The following is a 20,869-nucleotide window of genomic DNA, read 5'->3' on the forward strand; positions in this document are numbered from 1 at the left end:
GAGCGCCGCTGCTCCAGGATCGGCCGAGGGCGGGTTCCCTCTGAAACTCGCGGGGTCGGCCAGCGGGACGGGGAGTGCGGACGCCCCGGGATTTGGAGCCTGTCCCAGGCCTGTTACTTCTTCCCCGTGTGACGCCGGGCGACGCACTTGACCTCTGCAGGCCTCCGTTTCCCGTCGGTCCTGAGTGGGCAGTGCCCACCTCACAGCAGTGTCAGGAGGCCCGGATCCCAGACCCTGCAGTGACTGTTGGAAAGCACATTAAACTCCGGGTGCTGCAATCCACCTGGGTCCCTGGCTGAACGTCTCCCACTCCGGGTGGCCACGCTGCCCCAGCACCCAGGGGCTCGTGGCGGCCACCGTGGAGCTCAGCCCGCGATCCTGCTGGGCAGGCCTTGGGAGGCGGCTGGCGTGGCCGATCGCGGCCGGGCTCCTGCGTGCAGCTGTGGCTGGTCCTCACGTGCCCGGCAGGTGGCCGGATGTCCACCAAGGCAAGAGGACGGAGGGGTCACGTCCTTGTCATCGCCCCGAGGGCCGGCTCACGCGTGTCCACGAGGCGGCAGGGCTGCCGGAGCAGCGAGAGGACAGGGTGCCTCTGGCGTGCAAATGCTTTCCACGCCTCCGCCCGCCCCACGGCGGTTGCTGCTCCCGTGGCCACTGTGAGTCACGCGGCCAGGTCCGGAGGAGCGCAACGGGGCTCGATCTGGGGTCTTCCTGTGCTCGACCCGTGACACCCACCACCAGGGGCACCGCCACCGGCAGCCACTGCCCACGCCCCACGTGACGGCCTCCTTACGGCCCCACTTTGGCCGGGCTGTGCTCCTCTCTGGCCTGTGAGGCTGCCAGCCGTGGCCGCCGGAAGGGTTCAGGACTAGTGTACATCTGGCTAAGTCAGGGGTTCCGGCAGAGGCCGTGGTCCAGGAGGGCTCGTGGTGGGATCCTGGGACGTGATGCTGGGTTGGCAGTGAGCGGGGCACTTTGGGAAGGTCACAGGGTCACCAGGGTGGCACCAGGGCAGTGGGTCGGTGAGCTCTGCTCCTGGGGAAGGGGTGTTTGCTGGTTGCCAGGGGGCCGGGGGAGGCTCAAGGCCTGTGGCCAGCCTCACCCCAGCGGGAGCAGGGCCAGAGCTGTCGGGGGGCAGGGTGGTCTGCGGTTGGGAGCCCGGCTTAGTGCAGGCCTGGTGCTGGAGGCAGCCCTGCGACGCCTCAGGCGGGACTGGACGCTTCCTGTCGCCGTCACTGTCACGTGGGGTAGCCCCAGCCCTGCACCGGCCACCTGACAGGCAAGCAGGCGTCAGTGGGTCAGAACCTGGCATCTGGGCAGTTTGCTGCTGAGGGCGCAGGGGCCGGGGCGGCGGCTGGGTGAGCGCAGGGCTGAGCCCCCGTCCCTGCTCCGATGGCATGGTTGGCACGCTGGCCAGAGACCCAGGCTGAGAGCAGCGGCCCTCCCCACAGACAAGGGGCGCTGCTGCGGACGGCGGGCGTCTCAGTGCTTGTGAAACGAGGCGAAGACGGCTGTGACCGAAGTGACTCCACCTGCTGTCACCCCAGGGAACGGCAAGCCCCACCCGCGGCCGCGAAGCAAAATGCTTTCCTGACTGCCCCTCGGGCTCTGTCTCTGCCGCTCACCATCACGTCCACGTTCAGAGACACAAGTGCTCCAGACGTCCCCGTCGTGTGACAGATAAGACCTCGGCTCTTGAACCCGCCCGCCTGGGTTCGAATCCCTCCTCTCCCCCCATCCCCCCACCGTAGGCCGCGCGGACAACGTCTTAAGGGCCTGAAGCCCGACTGCTTTGTCTGTAGCCTGAGGATAGACGCGGCCCGCCCCGCAGGGCTGTGGTGAGGCCGAGGGGAGAACACACGAGAGCGGTGGGTGCGGCCTGGTGCGTAGGCAGTGCCGGAGGGACAGCCCCTGCTGGTCGGAGTGCTCGGTGGGGTCGTGTTGACGGGCGCACAGGGAGAACCCTGTGAGCTGCTCGTGGTGACCCTGAGTGTCCAAACAACGTGGAACAAACAAGCAAGCTCAACCCCGAGGACACGGGGAAACCGGAGCTGCTGCGCCCCCCGGCGATGAGGCGGGGTGGGGGGGGCGGGGAGCAGGCGTGGGGAAGCCTTGCGGCAACCCGGCAGCAATTCGAACGCCTGACCGTGCGGAGGAGGGTAACGGGGGGCACAGACAGGCCCCGCGGCGGAATCCCGCCGGGCGATGGCCTTGCCTGGAGGCCAAGGAGACAGGTGTGGGCCGTGGGGTTTCTGGAAAGACTGTGCAAACCTACCCACACAGATGCTCTGCTCAGCAGTCAGTCGCTTACTTGCGGAAGCGTGGGAAGCCTCACTCACGGTCTGGGGTGAGGAAGGAGGCGGAGGCCTGTCAGGCACCATTCTTGGCAACCCTCTCTCGTCTGAACAACACTCGTGGGTTAATACCCTTGAAAAGGTGTTTGGGACCTGGGCTCGTGGAATCTGTGTGCGTGCGTGTGTGTGCATGCGTGTGCAGGGAACGCTGGTGAGCAAAATGAAAGTCTCCAGTAATTCTCGGCCCTCCCTCCCTACTGAACGAGCAAGAACGTGGCCCGTCTCCTTCTGGACCTCGACCCAAGCCACGCCCAGGCCGCCTGTCCCCAGACAGGTGCTGGGTCCTGAAAGGATACAGCAGAGCACGCTAAATCAGTGCTGGTCCCCAGCCTCTTGGCTGTTTTACAAACCGTATCCACACGTCGCCTCTACTGTTATTTACCTAAGTTCACTGCGAGACAGGAAGGACCCTCTGTCACCTCTACTGTTATTTACTTAAGTTCATCGATTTTCTGAGACGCAATTTTTCCCCCTCGCATTTTTACATCTCTGATTTGGGATGCAGCTCGGAACTGATGCTTCAAGAGGACCGGGCCGTGGTTTAGTGGAAGCATTTTTTCTTTCTCAGCACTTCATAAAATAACAATGAATCTCACAGGCCATGGCAGTGTAGATTCGATGAAATAAAATCTAGGGCTTAACTTTTCTTCTTCAAATCAACTCCCTGTTTTACTTGAATGTGCTTGTCTTAAAAGGAAACTTTTATCACAGCTTTAAATGGAGAGCCAATATCATTTGATGTGTTGGTGATATCTTTTCCTCCCAGACATTAAATAATCTATAATTTCTACAGTCTGTCTGCGTCTATGACCAGGGCCTCACCTCCCTCCTCTGCACCACAGTGCCGGGCACACGGTGGGGACAGAAAGAAATGCCCACTCGGCCCTCGGTGTGCGCTCCGGGAGCGGGGCAGCGGGCAGAGACGAGTGGATAAGAAATCAAATCAGCACAGAGCTGGCGGCACCAGCTACAGCCGGGGCGCAGGGACAGAGACATGCCGTCACGGCCCAGTTCCTTCCCGCCTGCCCTGTCCACCCCGCCCCTGTCCTCTCCTCTCCCGTCCATCATCCCCGCCTGGAGCCCCTGCCAGCCCCCCTGCTGGCGCTGGGGTTTATTCAGCTGGGGATCCCGGTCTCCTGTAACTCAGACCCGGTGCCCCTGGCTCCACCTCGGTCCCATGTCACTGGCCCTGCGGCCGCCCGGACGACTGGCATCGCCCCCTCCCTGCAGGCCCCGCGTGACCGAGCCTCTGTGGGCCAGTCTCGCCTCGGACGCTGGGCGCCTGGGCCCTTCCTGTCTCTCAGCGCCTGCCCCCGCTCCACGCCCGACGCTCTCACGCGGCTCTGCTCTCTTCTTCATGGTGCTGATCACTACCAGACTTTGTTTGTGTGTGTGTGTCTGTTTGTGTGTTGCTCTCTCCTCCCTGCAGCACAGCTCACTGCACTCAGGAAAGCAAGGATCTCGTTGAACGGGTCAGCTCAGATCCCAGCTTCCCTGGATCCACAGACTCCAGCATCTAGAACGGCACCCGGCACACAGCAGGCACTTAAAACAGACTTGCTGAGCGGAGTTCCCTGGCAGTCTAGTGGTTACGACGCGGCACTTTGCGGTGACCCAGGTTCAATCCCTGGTGGGGAAACATCCCGCAAGGTGAGGGCCAATCCCTACCCCGCCCCGACACGATAAACAAACAAAAACCTCGCTGAGTAAACGGAAGAATGAAGGCGGCCCCAGGGGAGCACCCGAGGGAAGCATCCGGGCCCCGTTGCCCACGTGGCTCCAGCTCGTGGCACCCAGGGTGGGACGAGCACTGAGATCCCAGGCGCAGCAGGAGAGGCGGGTCTTGGGTGATAAAGAGGCCGGGTCAGGGGCCCTGCGGAGAGGGCCGTGTGGAACCCCGGACGCGCTCAGCCGGTTCACCCGCCCCTCCAGGCGCCGCGCCGGGTAGACGGTGGGTGTCACGCAGCCGGGAGGCTTACCTTGGACAGGCGCTAAGGGCTCGTACACCACTCGGTAGCCCTGCAGGACGCCATTGGCTGCCGTGGGCTCCCCCCACGAAACGTTCAGCGTGGTGGAGGTTACTTCCGAGAATGCCAGAAAGCTGGGGGTCCCGGGAGCTGGAGGACAGGACAGAGAGGACGCTCGCCGAAGCCCCTTTACGTCACCTACGTACGTGTCTGCGTCTCCGCGCGGAATAGAGATCTTATTAGACGGTGTCTTCAACTCAGTGCAGTCTCAATGCCGTGGATGAAAAGGAGATTTATTGATCATCTCCGAACTTCCCAGGGTCAATCAGAAACTCACACCCTCCCGAGAAGAGGAGAGGAAACGGCGGTGTTTAAACACAAAGGGGCCTGAGAGATGCAATGGCAAAGGCATAAAAACGAATCATGGATGGAAACAGAAAATGAAGTGCAACAGAAAATGAAGTGCAGACAGCGCCATCTTCTAGCACCTGCTGGAGGCTTCCACGGGCTCCAGTCCTGCTCCTCTGGGGAGGGGTGGGCTCTCCCCTCCCCTCCTGGGGGGCCCCGAGGCCTCCAAGGACACCCCCGCACACTGGTCCTCATCTGACAGCCCACAGGCGCCCGGCCACCTCACTGTCCCCCTTGGTCTGGAGGTGGGGGAGCTCACGCGCCACCCTGAGCTGGAAGAAGCTCCTGGCAGAGGCAGAGGCAGGCTGTGGGGCCAGGGAGGACGCCGACCCCGCCCGCGGCTCCCGTCTGCCTGGGCCCCGTGGGAGGGCCGGGTGGGTGCTGGCACCCAGAGCTGCCCCTACCCCGGTGGGCACTGACGCCCCCCCGTAGGCGGGTCCCCCTCCGTGCTCAGAAATGCCCACTGAGTCGGCCCCCACTTGCCCCCTTCCGTCCTCCCCCGTCCTTGGGGGCCCTTTGGCCCTGTGACCCGCCAGGCCCGCAGCGTCCGAGGGCCTCCACCTCCTACCCTCGGCCCCACAGGTCCGCCCAGACCCTTCCCGCTCAGAGGCCACAGACGGCCCCTCCCGGGCTGCTGGACGGGCCCCGAGGATGCAGCCCCTGCAATCCGGTCATGGGCATCTCACAGGGGGCCTGACACGCAGCAGCCCCTGTTCCCGGGAAGGCTGAACCCACGGAAGTCTGGGGAGCCCTGAGCCGGTGGGTCTGTGCCCCATGGGCTCCCTAACTTACATTGCCAGCCTTCCACTCCCTGCATCTCAAGAAGGCCCCAGAGCTCCCGGGACCCAGGACCCAGCTGCTGTTCCCTCGGGAAGCCTGGTCAGCCTCAGGAAGCGCCCCAAACCGCCAGGGACTCTGAGAGTCACCAGGAGAGTGAGTGAGCGGCTCAGAACGCACCCCAGGTGGGGAGAGGGGGCCACAGGCAGTGTGACCCCCGGCAGGGCAGCCCGGAAACGCCCTAGGACCCGCGCGGGGCGTGTGTCTGAGAGACAGCCTGCCAGCTGCTTCCAGGGGTCTCTGTGGCCCAGAGGCCCGGGGGGCTGACACTGCGGCCTGGGCTCAGCACGTCAGCACACAAGGAGCTCCCCCTGCCCCGGGCTCTGGACCCTGAGAGAACCCCCCGCGGGCCTGGAGCAAGTCCTGCCGGTGACAGACGAGGCCCTGTGCAGATGGAAGGCCGGCCCCCCACCGCCCCGCGCTGCTCACACTGGTGAACGTTTACGGGGCAGCTCCACACAGCAGGCCTGGGCTGGGCGCTGGGGACACCACGTGAACCGGACCCAGAAATTCCCAGCTACGCGGGATCTGGCCCACAGGACAGGCAGAGCGGAGCGCCGAGGGAATGGAGAGGGCGGGTCGGGGAACAGCTGCAGGGCAGGGGGGTGACCCAGGCTGCTGAAAGGAAACACACTGTCCTCCTACCGGCCTGGTGGGTACGGCCCTGCCGGGGGTCACTCCTGGGCCCGTCTCCAGCGGCGTTGAAGGCCGAGATGCTGACCAGGTACTGGGTATGGCTGGTGAGGTTCTTCAGCTTCGCCGTGGTCTCAGGCAGGAACAGCACCCGCATCTTCTCCGTCCCGTTCTGGCTGTCCGCCTCCCAGTAGTAGATCTGCCAGAAAGAGCCAGAGGCTGGAGGTCAGCGTGGGGGGGGGAGGGGTGGCGCCCCCTCTGTTTCTCAGCCTGGGGACAGGTGGCCACTGAGCCAGAGGGGACCTGAGTGCTCCCGGGGGCCGAGCTGTGCTCTGCAGAGTCGGGGGTGGCTGAGGCCAGGCCAGGGTGGACGGGGCCTGAGGATGGAGGTGGCATTTCGGTGGCATCTCCTTCGGCTGCCAGGAAAGTGCCTTTTCTCTCACAGGGCTGGCTGTGGGGGCCCTGCCCCTTCCCCCCAAGCTTCTGGACAGCAGGGAGACCCATCTACCCCCTGCTCCAGCCTGTGGGTAGAACAAGCCCCCAACTTCTACCCTACGCTCCCACATTTTCTTTTAAGGCTGAGATCGAAGGCTTGGATCAATGTGACCCAATACTCTGGATGTTAAAACAGCCAAAAACAACGTGGAGATGAACCACGTAGGGCTCAGCCCTGTTGGAGCAGCCTTTGTTTCTCCTGGGTTCCGTTTCTCCTCGTCTAGTTTTTAATGCACTCGTGGGCGAACATGATGCCGCGCACAAAGGTTTGCTCGGGTCATCAGAACTGCTCCCCTAGACAGCCGGCCAGGTCATCAGAACTGCTCCCCTAGACAGCCAGCCAGGTCATCAGAACTGCTCCCCTAGACAGCCGGCCAGGTCATCAGAACTGCTTCCCTAGACAGCCGGCCAGGTCATCAGAACTGCTCCCCTAGACAGCCGGCCAGGTCATCAGAACTGCTCCCCTAGACAGCCGGCCAGGTCATCAGAACTGCTCCCCTAGACAGCCGGCCGGGTCATCAGAACTGCTCCCCTAGACAGCTGGCCGGGTCACCAGAACTGCTCCCCTAGACAGCCGGCTGGGTCATCAGAACTGCTCCCCTAGACAGCCGGCCGGGTCATCAGAACTGCTCCCCTAGACAGCCGGCCAGGTCATCAGAACTGCTCCCCTAGACAGCTGGCCGAGGACCACTGCCCAAGCCCGTGCCAGCCAGGCCACCCAAAGACAGCCCCAATCCACGGATCCACCTCGGCTCTGTGGGCCTACAAGAGGCCAGGCCGTGAGAGCCGCTGGCCCACGCACAGAGCAGCCGAGGCTGCCAGGCTGCGCGGGGCCTGGGGCCTGCTTTCCCGCGCCCACACGCCTGGCCAGGCCGGAGCGGAGCTGGCGGGTGAGCCTCGCTACATCCACCTGCAAGACGCAGTTCGGCTTCTGCTCTCTGAACTGACCAGATGAGACGCTCTGCTTGAACAGGCCTTACTAACTTGAGATCAATATCCAAGTTCAACGTCTCTATCATTAGGAAATTAGGAAACATGTTTTGGACATACATAAATAGCACCTTGCCTCTGGGCTCAGGGGACTTTCCGTTACCTCATTAATCACTGCAGGTGCCCTGCCGTGGAAGATGGTATTTATTTTCACAAAACACCTACAAATGTCATTTTTAAAGGAACATTTAATTGGTCCAATAGTCTTCAGGGTAGGCTAGCCCATGGAGTCTGATGAATGATCAACTTGGGCTCAACAGACCAGACAAGGAAATTCACTCTGGAGGAAGGTGGGGAATTTTCAAGGGACGGCACTTCAGGACGGTTTTAGCTGATCTCACGGGGTCCGAGCCCCCTACGCAGGGGAGATACTGGAGGTGGAACACTGCGGGGGGCTTCGTGCCCCCACCAACTCTGTGTCACTGTTCATCACCTGATGCTCGGACTGCAACGGGCTACTGCCTCTCTTGGATCCCACCTCTGGGATATTTAATGGGGAATCATGACAGGTCAGTGTAAGGGTTCTCAAAGTGAGGTTCCCAGGAGCACGCAAATCCTTGGGCCCCATCCTGGACCTACTGAACAAGAGACTCGGACCCAGGGCAGGGCTGGGGTGGGGGGAACTCTCTTGAGTGCTTCCCTTTTACTGTCAGCAAAGGCAGTGGAGACTCCCAGAGGGGGTGCAGGGGGAGGTCTGCGCGGGGAACTGGGCCCCGCTCTCCCAGGCCAGAGGCAAGGTCAGGCTGAGCCCATTCCAGCCGCTCGGCGATGCCCGGGGCTCTGGGGGCCGAGGGTCCGTCGGCGCGAGTCAGGACGGGAAGCAGAAGGGCAGGGTGAGCCGAGGGTGGCCAGGGTCCCAGCGGAGCCCTTGGGAGATCTGGGGATTCAGGCCGCTGACCCTGGCCCACAAGTGACCTGGAAAGAAGAGCCAAACCAAGCGAGAGAGCGCCTTGCCTTGTAGCCCTGGATGTTTCCGTTCTGGCTCTCGGGCGGCGGCGGGTCCCACGTGACCTCCAGCTGGCTGGCCGTGAGTGGGTTCACCTGCACGTGCTGCGGAGCCATGGCCGGGGCTGCGGAGAGAGCAGCGGGGTCCGCTGAGAAGTCCCGAGACCCTGCCCTGGACCACCCAGCTTGTATGCCAGCATGACCACAAACCCTTCTCAGAACCACGCTTTTAAATGCAGGAAATGAAATCTGGAGAATCCCAAAGAAAACCGATTATATCGAGACACGGCAGAGCTTTGGAAAACAAAGGTGTGATACAGTAACCCACGTGCTTGTGACTGAGCCCTGAAGTCAGGCTTAGAGCTGCTCTAGCGACGGCTCTGAGGTCAAGCGGGATGAGCGGAGACGGCACAGTAACAGCCAACCTCGCCGCGACGGGGGCACACCCGGGGGCACAGCCGGGGCCCTGCCGCTGAGAGAGTCCCAGGCCCCACTGATGCGGCACTGGTGCGTCGCCATATTCATAACCGAGGGAGATGCTAAGTTCCAGGTGGAACTCGGAGAAAATAAAGGCATTTGTGGGAGTCCCCTGGCGGCCCAGTGGTTAGGACTCTGCGCTTTCACTGCCGAGGGCCTGGGTTCGATCCCCGGTCAGGGAACTACGATCCCACAGGCCTCGCGGCCAAAAATAAATAAAGAAAGGCATCTGTGTTCCCACCACGAGTCCCAGATCCTGGGGTACGAAGCCCTGCTCCAGGTGGAGCTGACGGCTGCAGACCCGGGGCTGCCCCTCCTCGGGGACGGAGCGCAGAGGCCACAGCTCCGCGCCCCGCAGGAGGACCCGGTCCCACTCCTTCCCTCCCAACCCCGAGGGCCCCCGGGTGCTGTGTGGGTGTCAGCAGGGCCACACTGTGCAGGTCAAAGGTGAAAGGTGACTGACAGGACGCCGTGGCCGTGGCCTCGCAGGCAGCCACGGGTAGGTTGGGAACGACGCAGAGGACGCACGTGTACATTTGGGGACATTTCTCCCCGCCGGCCGGTCTGTCCTCTGCCTCCCAGGAGCTACTCCTTCCTCCCACCGGGGTCACCCCTCCCCCGGTGAACTCCACGCTGGGCTGGACCCTGGGGCGCTCCACGGAGCTGTCGGGGACACGGCTGCAGGGGCAGGGCGCCAACCCAGCACCCTCGCCTTCCGCGGCCCCGCCTGCGGCCCGGGCGCTGCCTCTTGCCTCAAGTCTATTTAGGGCCATGAAGGGAAAGGACCACACGTCAGTGGAGGGAGGCAGCCCAGCTCACAGTCTCTCTGGGGAGAGGATGACCTCCTTGAGGCACCCCTCCCCCGCGTCTTCCTCTCCCTGCTTCCGCCCCCCCCCCACCAGTGTAGAATAAAATAGTAATTAACACCCACTCAGCCTGACACCAACTATTTATTTTGTTCTAACTGCGTGGCTCCTGTATTATCGCTGCCCACCCTGCCGTTAATGGAAATGTTAATAACCCACACCAGGTTGTTGTGACAGATGCTTGGCCTCATTATCAGAAATTCTTATTTACCGCTCCATTAAACAACAGAATCACACAAAAAAACAATTCAATCAAAACTAACTGGAGGAATTTTAACAGCCACATTAATAATCCACAACATAAATAAAGTTAATGTCTTCTGCCTGTTTGCCATGGGCGACTCGATCACAAAATTACTGTTGTACGATTAAAATGTGAAAGGCAAAATTGAGCACAGCCATTACCCTGGTGGTGGGTTAGGACCATCTGTGTGTGGTCGCCCCAGTCCCCCAAGTTTCCCTCGCGAAGCACAGCCAAACCCAGGGCGCACGACGGCTCTGGGGTTGACATGGGCTGGGCAAAGCCTCCCTCCACCGCCACCCCCGGTCCTGTCCTGGGCGGCTGAGCCCCACACGCTGTCTCCACGCCCCCCAGCTGTCCTACAGCAGAGCCCCTTCCGGTCACAAAAATGCTGCAGGTGACAAGGACTTTTGTGATGCTAACACAGCAGGGGAGGGAGAAACCCACGTGAACACAGAGCAAAGCACGCCGGTTTCAAGACTTAATTTTTTGGCTCCTGAGATCCTCGGGGTCTCCACCCTGACGGGAGACCCTGACTTGCAGGAAGGCCGTCTGTCTACACCCCCAGTGCAACCCTCTTCTGTCATGAAGGTGCTCAGTTTGGAAACCGATGGCGTGTCTGATGGGTCGTGATCCTGTTGTTCTCCACCTTCAGCATCTGTGGAGTACGGCGCCCACAAACATCAGCTAGGAATGCTGTGTTAAAAGGCATGAAATTAGTTTTTAAAAGCACGCTGGCCTGGCCTGGCAGTCCCTGGCGTTTGCTGATACGCAGATTGCCCTCAGACAGCGCTGGAAGGTGGGTGCAGGGTTAGGGCGCAGAGCGGAGATTCTCTCCATCCGGCGTCTCGGCCCAGGCAGACAACGCTGTCCCACAGCTGTCACCCACCGGCCTTGAGCGATCGCTCCTGCCACCGCGGCCCCGGAGAGAGGGCCGGGCAGGGCGGTGATAGAGAAGCTTCCTGGACTTCTGGGGGCTCCATGCACCTGACACAGTAGTGGAATCCCAGCGATTTCTGGAATCTTCTGGGATTCTGGCTGAGCCCTGGGAGAGGCCCTGCAAAGCTGGGTGCTGTGGGCTGGACTCGGCGGGCGGGTCCCACGGAGCAGGGAGGGCAGCACTTTGTCTAGTTCGCTCGGGCCCTGGGCGGGCTTCTCTGGCCCCGACGTGGCCATCAGGTGTCAGGGACACACGGCGGCTGCCCTGACCCAGTGTAGGCTTGCTGCTGACAGCGGGGTGCTGGCTCACGGGCTCCTGGCTCTGCATCCCGCAGACCCTGGGCGGCCCTGGGCTCATCGGGGCGCCCACGTCAAGCTTTCAGAACCTCTGCTCCAGGGAGGCAGCTGCGCAGGCAGCTGTGCGCTCAGACCACGGCAAGGAGAGGAAACGACGCCTCAAAGGCATTCGGTAAACAGCCGAGGCTGGGAGGGCAGGGGCTTGTCAGCTGCTCGGGTGGGACCGTTCACCATCCGGCCCCCGCTCGCCCGCTCACTCTGCCCCCGTGGCGCGGCGGGGGGCGCCCACCCACCCTGCAGCCAGTCCCCCCTGAGGGAGCTGCACGCCTCCCTCTGTCACTGGTCTGGCCGACGACAGGGGAGCAGTAGTTACATGCAGGTCCGGCCCTTCCCAGCAGGAGCTTCCAGAGCGTTCCATGGCGCTGACCCCTCCCCACCCCCAGACCAGCGGGGCCCCCAGGGGGGCTGATCCCCATCTGTGTCTGGGAGCACGAGAGACGTAGCTGACCGTGAAGGACAGGGACGCGCGAGAGAAAACACACGGGTGGTGTTTCAGGCGCTGAGACTTGGGGGTGATTTGTCGCCACAGAGCAACTTCGCTGACGTTTTCCTGAATATCAACCAGGCCCTCGGCTTAGCTCGGAGGAGCGGGTGGACACAAGGATGCACAAGACAGGTTCAACAGGAGACATCATTCACAGCAGTCATAGTACCAGGTAGAATGTGAGGACAGGGTCAGAGGGCCACGAGGGGTCACGTCTGGCTGGGGGACGTGGGGTCTTTCCTGGAAACAGAACATCCAGCTGGCTCTTCAGGAATGGGGGGGATCTACCACGGGACCGTGGGCCGGGGAGGTGGGGATGGAGGAGCAGTGGAGAGCTGGGGGGCAGGGCGTCTGCCGGCGACTCGACAGACGGGCGTCCGGGGGCTGGAACTGCTGTTGAGGGACCAGGCCAGACCGTGCTCGGTTTTGACTTTCACTCTTTGTAAGCCATTGATTTATTACTTGGGTAGAGCAAGATTTTAACTGATAATCTGAGGATCATTGTTAATGTTTTAATATAATGAAATAAGTACTTCTTTATGTAATTTTTAAAAAACTGTACATTCATCAGTTCACTTTAATTACACCAACATTTCTCTGGTCAAACACTCTTTCTGATTTCCTGTCAAAGTGAGTAGGAAACAGAATACTCGAATGTAATTCACCTTCTCAGCAAACTTTGCCAACACATCTGTTCCCCTAAGCGGGGATAACCGGCGGGGAGGGACTCCAGGTCTGGGTAACTGTGTGCCCTCTGGGCCCCCTCGGTCCATAAAGGAGGTTTACGTGGGTGGCGGGGCTTCGGCCCCGAGGCACAAGCAGCGACTCGGCCCAGGAAGGAAGGAGGGGGCAGATCGCAAGGACCCAGGAAGGAGCCACGTCTGGGCAGGCGTGCAGCCCCCTCCTCCTCCGGAAGAAGGCTGTGAGTCACTGCTGCCACCAAACGGGACGTCCAACGCCCAGTCACCAGGACGCCAGGCAGCTGTGAGCCCCGCCCGCAGGAACTCAGGTCCGAAAATGAGCATTTCTGTTGACATTACAAAGTAATTTTTAACAGAGCTTACAACAGACAAAAGTGAGATCATATCTGATAAATCTGTAACGAACATGAGGGACACACACCACCCTTCTCTCAACCGACAGCCCCCATCTCTCCAGAACCCCCAGGACTTGTGAAGACAAACACAGTGATGCTAACGTCTGCTGTAACTCCTGGTTAACGTAGGGATCCATCAGTGGGATGTGAATGGCGCTGACGCCGATACCGATGGTGATCCCTTCACACCAGGGGATCAGGCATCTCTTCCAAACCCTTCATCTGGGCTCACTTCATCCTTATAACCTGGGGTGGTGGGTACAAGTCACTGCCCATTACACGGACGGGAAGACTAAGGCCCAGAGAGATCCGGTAACCTGCCCGAGGTCACACACTCAGCAAGCTTGTGGATTCGGCCTCGTACAAACCCAGGCAGCTTGGCTCTGAGCCTCCCTCCCTCCCTCCCAAGGGAATTCCTGGGGCCGGGGCAGGGGTAGTGGGTGGGGTGGGTGGGTAGGGGGGGCAGGGAATTCAGCCCCACGTGCCTGGGTTCCTGGAGCAGCCCCCTCAGACCAGCACATCTCACCCCAGCTGCCGTCCTCCCCTCCGAGCGCCGATCCCCAGCCTGTCCTCCATCACCTCACTGCTGAGCCAGAAGCAAAAACAACTCCCAGGAAGCTTAGCAAGAAGAATCCTGAAACTGGTCACAAAAACTATTTTCAAAAAAATCAATGCCATGTACTCCAGGCTATAGAAACCATAGCTGGGAGGCTGTGGAAGAAGCCCTGGCTGGCGAGTTTAAGGTCTGGGCTCAGCTGGTGGGACTTGGGACTCTGTTCAATCTCTGAGCCACAGTTCCATTGTTCGTAAGATTGGAGAAAATATCAGACGTAAAGGGTTTTCGAGCTGAAATGAAATGGGTGGTGTGAGAGCAGAGCAAGGCCCGGCCAGGGGCGCGTGGTGCCCTCAAGCTCGTCCCCGAGGTGACCTCTCTGTCCAGATAATCGCCCGAGGGTTTATCTGGGCACTGGGCACATAGGGCACTGCTCCTATGTGGGCTCTGTCCCTGTAGAGACGGTAGGTAATCGAGTCACCATGCGCTGACACGTCTAGATGTCCGTCTCCCTGGTGGTTCCCGTATGAACCGAGAGCAGCCCAGGTGTGTCACCATGGATCCTGGTTACAGCTCCAGGGACCCCACTCCCGGTGCTCACAGCCTCACGCGACCCTTCTGACACGTAGGATATGGCAGACACAGTGGGGTGGGCAGCCTCCTGGAGGCAGGTCAGGGAGCCTGAGCCGCCCCTCCTGCTGGTGCCCCCTCCTGGCTCCTCTCACCCCCACCAGCTCCCTCTAAGGAAACCAGCCTGTATGGTGATGCGCCACAGAGAGGTGGCCAGGCGAGGACCTCGGGGAGGCCTCTGCCCATCAGCCCAGGAAACGGGGTCCCGCGCACAACCACCCGTGAGCTCAGAAAGGGGCCCTCCCTGGTCGAGCCCTTGGACAGCGCTGCAGGCCTGGCGACACCTTGTGAGAGACCCAAGGTAGAGGACCCAGCTAAGTTGAGCCTGGATTCCTGACCCACAGACTCTGCGAGGTTGCAGGTGTGTGCTGTCTGAGCAGCTACGTTGGGACAATTTGTTACGCAGCAGCAGATAACTAATACAACCCGACCAGTGTGAGCTCCTCAGGGAAAGCACCCAGCCCAAGGCCAGACTGCACGCTCTGGGCTGCCAGAGGCTGGCTGGAATTTGGTGTGGCCCCTGTTGCAAATGCAGGATTTCATGGTGTTCCAGCGAAACACCCTCTGTTAAGGTCAACATGTCCTCTTAACCAGCCCAGACCCAGCTGTGGCCTTGGCCCCATGAGTTTGCACAGGAAATCTAGGATAAACTCCTTGCCTTTTCACTGGTGGATGTCCTGGCAGAATTACAGAATTCTGGAGCAGTGCAGGAGCTTGAGTGGTTCTGATTACAGGTGCCTCGGACCAAGGACGGGGTGAGTTAACGAGGACTCTTAGCTCTGACAGAGCACGTTCACACATGTGGACAGAATTAGAGGTGCTCCAGCTGTGGACCAGGCAGCAGCAGCCCTAGACGCTGAGCATCCAAAGACTGTATTTTAAAAACAGTGGTTTCAATATGAAAGGAGGTGGAGGCCAGAGAGTTCCAGACTCATAAGAACAAGCATATTTTTCTTACAGATACTTCCGTGATAAAGGTTAGTGCCAAACAAATCCAGCATTTGGTTTCATCCAGCAGTGACCTTTGTTTTCCCATCATCACCACTGCTCACACCATCTTATCAGCTTAATCACTGCTACCACCATTACGAGATGCAAAGTTAGAAGCCATTCAAGCAAACCAGCTACATTGCTCGCGACTGTTGTGGGTTTTCTTTTTTTCCTCTTTGCCTGTAGAGTGAGTTTCCCATCACGGCAAGATCCAGGTCCTGACAAACCATGACTGTATTGGAGCCGACCTGGCCCGCATAACACAATTCACGGTCCCTAATTAACCAATTGCATCCCATGCTGTAGGGAAAGGATCTTATTCTCATTTTCCCCCTTAGAAAACTGAGGCCTAGAGGAGTTAAGTCACTTGTCCCAGGACGGACTGGATTTGAACTTGGGTTTGCCGACTCTAGGGCCCAAGCTACTTCCCCAGGGCAGAGTTGGGAAGCTTTCCATAAAGGGCCAGGCAGCATTTTAAGCTTCAAGAGACAGAAGGTTTCTGTTGCAAGAACTCAACTCTGCCTTTGTATGTAAGGGAATGGGCGTCTCAATAAAACTTTATTTACAAAAACAGGCACTGGCTAGGTTTGGCCTGAGGGCCTGGTCTGAACCCCGCTCTACTAGGGTACAGACTGGTTAACCCGTTGATTTTCCACATTTTTGAACCCCGTGTCTCTCCGCTCTGATGCTGATTCCAGAGGGGCCTTGCTCTCTAAGAGAAAAACAGTGGCCTTGGATGCAGTGGCCACACCGGTGCATCCCAGGACCCCTGACCAGCTAAGCATTCCTGGAGAACCCTCTGGAAACTCTGGTGCTTGTTTTTCTCATCTGTAAAACAAAGGTGACCTTTAAGCCCCACACCTCAGGTGTGGTGGGTCTGTGAGCCAAAGCAAAGGACACAAGCGGAGGTGGAGGGGGTCTCCCTCCAATTCCCACGTCCAGGTGCCATGGAGACCGAGCCGGAGTCGGCCAGGGTCAGAGGTCAGACCAAGACCAGGGCTGAGAAGCACCCACTCGACTTGGTGATAAGAAGCTCCAAGGGCAGAGGGGCGGGAGCTGGCAGGGTGGCCGTGGAGGAGAGAACTGGGGTTGGGAGGAGTAGGCAGTTCCCTGGGGGTCTGAGTGCTGACTGGATACGGATTATATGGAGAAACTGTTATTAATTTTTCTGGGTGTGATAATGGCTTTGTGGTTGTATACACACATTTTTGAAAGAGTTCTTTTAGAGACACATCAAGGTATTTTTGAATAAAACGATACAAGGTTTACAAAAAAGGACATGATGTCTGAGAACAGGGGAGCAGAGAGGCAGGTGGGTGGCGAGATGGGGGAAGATGGTCACGGTGCCTGGCGGTTGAGTCGGGTGCTGAGCGCACAGCCTTCTGTCTCCTAGTCCGTCTACTTCAAACTTCCCTCATTTCCCCACGTTAAACAACATAAGGCAAACGAAAGCAAGCAGGTTCTTTCACGAAGAGCTGGACTGGGAAGGAGAGGCAAGAGCTGGGCCAGCGTCTGGGGTGAGACCTGGGCTCGGGTGGGACACGGGGTCACGGCACGTCTGGATCCCCGGCTCCGTCCGTGCTGCCGGGAGCCCAGCGGGCGGTGTGAACACCCGACTGCGGGTGGCCGTCTCCCCAGCCGCCCACATGGAGACGGTGCCTCCTTGGGGTGGACGATCCAGTGTCCACTCTGCCTGCAAAGCTCAGCCGCAGCCCCGCTCCTGGCCACCCCGAGCTCTGTGACACTCAGAGGCCCACCCCGTGTGGCTTGACCCTGGATGGCCTCAGCCCCTTCCAGGACCCACGGGAGGCCACTTCCCTTCTGCCCGGAGGGCGCCCTCGTCCAGGGCAGGACTGGGGTCTCCCCGCCTTCAGGGGCCTAGCGAGGGGTGCGCTGCGAGCCACCGGTCGGGTGAACCGCGGGGTTCTCTGGAGACTCTGGCCGAGGACACAGACTCCGAATTGTGTGGCGTTTGCGATCCTTTCCAAACAAAGTGCTATGTGTTAGAATATTCTCTCTAACCTTCCTACATTGATGGAAATAAAGTTAGGAATAATGTCATTTCTCTACCACTGCTTCCTGGGCTCCCGTGTCTGCTAGGAAAGGCTGGAACCCAGGCAGGGCGGCGTGGGGAGCCCGGGGGGCGTGAGAGGGATGCCCGGGTTTGGGGGAGCGGCTGACCCCACCGTGGCGGGAAGAACGCAGGGTGGGCCTGGTGCAGCCGAGGTGCTGCTGGGGGGCAGACTGGGGCGGGGCCGGGGGCTCCCATGGGCCACTCACGGGAGCACATCGTGTTTCCCTACAGACACGGGGATGCACGGAGGGGAGGAACCGGAGAAGCGACGGGATGGGGTTTGGGCCCAGGAAGGATCAGTCCAGCGGGGCGTGGAGGACCGGTGGAGGGCGGCTCCCGCGGGAGGGGCCTGGGGGCCAGCTCACCCCCGGGGGGGCCCTGCCCCGCCCTCTGTCCCAGCATTAACGAGGCCCTGCCAGGGCCGGTCGCTTTCCCTCCTGCCCACCTCCGGGGCCGCGTCTGACTACTCTACTGGCCTAGTCCCGGGGGCACCCCGAGTTCTCGGCGCATCTGCTCCTGGTACCCCGCCCCCACTGCGCTTGCAGAGCGCTTGAAAACCAGCGCGGACGCTGGGCTCCTTGTCTCCTTCCCCACACGGGCCCCAGAGCAGGCGTCCTGGGGTCCGGGGTGCAGGGGAGAGAGCCCGGAGAGGCGGCAAAGCCCCGAGCGGTATCTTGCTATTCTCCCCGGCACGGCGAGGGGTCGGGCAAACTCTGCACCCATCCTCCACCTCCGGGCCCCGCGGCCCTGGGTCGGGAGCTGGAGACGCCCCCTCCGCGGGAGCCCCGGGCTGCGCTCCAGGCACTGGCTCCTGGGTGTGTGCGCCGAGGGGGCAGAGCCCCAGGGAGACCGGGTGATGATCTCGGAGCGCCCCCTGTTCCTCTGGGAGATGGCGACAGCGACTCCCGCCTAAGCGGTGGTGCCGACACACGCCCGGCCCACGGCAGGCTGTCCCCTGGCCGCTCCACCCGGCGATGGCCCGGGTACGAGTCCACGCCCCTGCCCACACGCAGCACCGCCGCTGAGCCCGCAGGTGAGGCTGGCCACTGAAACGGAGAGCACCTGCCCGCGCGTTTCACCCCTTCGTGGCCTGTGCTCCACGAGCAGTGCCCGGGGGACCCCCGGGGACAGGGCCCCGTGCACTGCGGGAAGGGAAGCCGCGCTCACGCCTCTCAGACGAGCGCCGCTCACGGTGCGTCACACGCGGTCTCAGGCCAGCGCGCCTCCAACACCCTTTCTGTCCCCCGAGGCTCAAGGGCTGCCCTCGCTTGCCACGAAGGGGGGCAGAAACACGTGGGATTTTCCCCTCGTCCCAACCGACGGTAATCACACAGCTGGAGCCCGTACAAGACAGGTAGAACCCGCAACCCTCGAGCAGTTTTTTGAGTCTTTAACGACAACCAAACCAAGAGTTTCAAGATACTTTCCTGTCTTCCGAAGCAGCGCGTACACCAAAGGCAACCCGGACGCCACTCTGAAATGACTGAAGGGTCATAAATACTGAGTTTGCTTGTCTGCCTGTTTTCCCGAAAATCGTGGGCCCAGCGACACAGTCCGGACGTTCCGCTGCCAACCTGAGCTTCCGCGGGCACATCCCACCGGACGCAGAGCGAGTCCTGGCTCCTTCGCTGAAGAACCGACAACGTTCTCCCCCCTTCTGGGTCTCAGGGACAGGGCAGACCTCGGCCCCGGGTCTAGTCAGGGACGAGCCGCTGGGACATCTGGGATCACAGAACAACACAAGGAAACTGCGGGCTGGGGCTCAGACTGCACTGAGGGACCCACCAACTCCAGCAAGAGATGCGAAGGGAGAGACGGGCCAGTGCCATGCCAAAGGCCCTGCACGGGGACCTTCATGATGGTGACATCCACGGCAGGAAGGTGATGGCCGACACTGGCCTGGGTCTCCCCCTCTGGAGCGAGGCTGTTCCCTGTGAGGCTCGCGCACAGGTACCCCCACTAGCAGCCCGCCGGGGCCCCGGCCCCCCTCTTCCCGTGTGTCCAGTGAGAGCTGGAACCCGACACAGCCACGCGGCCACACACCGGGCCGCAGAGCCCACGCGCATTTTGCTGGGCTGTGCGGAGTTCCCTCACCCTACACCCCAGACCCGCAGTCCTGGTCCCACGACAGTCTGTGAACATCAGGTGTGTCGGGGCATCAGGTCCGGCCCAGGCCCAGCACTTGGTTGACTGAGTCACTCTCTGGCCCGGAACTGCTCCTGCCCGACGGCAACCTGTCTGGCCAGACCCACCTTGGGTTCGCCCTGGGTTCCTTCTCCTCTGCCTGGATCGTGTGCGTCTCAGCTCTGCAGGTGGCATGGTTTGAATGTGGACAGAGTCCATCCGCTCTGGCTTTAAAACTGGGCCGAGGTTCAGGGGGAAGCGGGATGAACGGGGCCAGGGACCTCTCACCTTGGCCTCCACCCCGGCCCTCTTAGGTCAGGTGGCCGGGAAGGGAATCCACTAACAATCTTCGCCGTGACCTGTGACAGGGGCCCCGGGCCCCGCGCCTCAGGGAATCAACCCCAACTCGCGGGGGCTGGAGCAGCGCCTCCAGGGACCGCGCACGTGGCCGGAGCAGGGGCCGCGCGCAGCAGACAGGCGAGCACAGGGTGCCTGGGATGTGCGGGTCAGGGCAGCCGCTGACGGGGTCCGGGAGGGGGTCCCTGCTCTACGAGGAGGGGTGCTGTCACCCTCTTTCCCGGGTGAAGAAGGCGCCAGCAGGGTGGGGGGTGGCCCCTGTCTGCTTCCAGGGGCCCCACCCCCAGAGCTGGCAACACACGCTCTGCCCTCATGTTCCCTACAAGGCGCTCAGGGAAGGATCCGTTTTTGACCCAGTTGGAACAAGAGCCCAGATGGAAGCCTCAGGCTTTGTTAGGAGGGGCTGGGTCTGCTCTGCTGCTGTCGGGGCCCCTCGTGGGGTCAGAGCCCCTGGGGATTCTCAGCCACCACGCCCCCCGAAAGGGCAGAGGCTGCAGGGCAGGTGGGAGCTGGGGCTGTAGGCACCTCGGGCAGGAGCCCTCCCTCTGGGGTCTCCCCTCACCTCCCCGGGCCCCTGGGGGTCTCCTCCCTCTGGGGTCTCCCCTCATCTCCCCGGGCCCGGGGGGGTCTCCTCCCTCTGGGGCACTAAGAGCTCTGGCCTTGCTGTCTTGTGTGATTCTGGTGTCGACCAGGCTGCGTTGCTTCCCTCCTTCCTTTCTGTCTAAATCTGTTCTCCTCCTCCTTCACTCCCCCAACATTTCAGAGTGTTTGCTGTGCTCCAGGCAACCACGAAGCCCCAAGGACCCTGGACACTGGGGTGAATCAGAGGGGTCTTTGCATCACAGACAGGAGGTGCAGAGAGCAGAACGGGCGGCGTGTTCCAGAGCAGAGGGGTCCCTAGTTCTGCCCAGGCCGGGGTCAGGGCGGCCAGGCCTTGAGGGGCTGGCCTTGAAGTTGGGCTGAGTGGAAGACTGGGGGGTCTTCCCAGGAACTGGAGGGAAGGGCAGGGGTTCCTGGCAGATGCGGCGCAGTGTGGGTGGGACGGCGTATGT

The 20,869-nt window shown here is 61.2% G+C and overlaps 1 protein-coding gene across 1 annotated transcript in view; it reads right to left on the reverse strand.

The window, feature by feature from the left end:
- SDK1 (sidekick cell adhesion molecule 1) overlaps window positions 1–20,869 on the reverse strand; it is an 824,383-nt gene that overhangs the window by 36,960 nt on the left and 766,554 nt on the right. Inside the window, exons 38-40 of the mRNA XM_036826800.1 lie at window positions 8,639–8,754; window positions 6,212–6,398; window positions 4,334–4,471 (exon numbers count right to left, since the gene is read on the reverse strand). Coding sequence (XP_036682695.1) covers window positions 4,334–4,471; window positions 6,212–6,398; window positions 8,639–8,754 — 441 coding nt within the window. The remainder of the gene's footprint in view (window positions 1–4,333; window positions 4,472–6,211; window positions 6,399–8,638; window positions 8,755–20,869) is intronic.

The sequence above is a fragment of the Balaenoptera musculus genome, chromosome 15 (genome assembly GCF_009873245.2).
Source record: "Balaenoptera musculus isolate JJ_BM4_2016_0621 chromosome 15, mBalMus1.pri.v3, whole genome shotgun sequence".
NCBI classification, from domain to species: domain Eukaryota; kingdom Metazoa; phylum Chordata; class Mammalia; order Artiodactyla; family Balaenopteridae; genus Balaenoptera; species Balaenoptera musculus.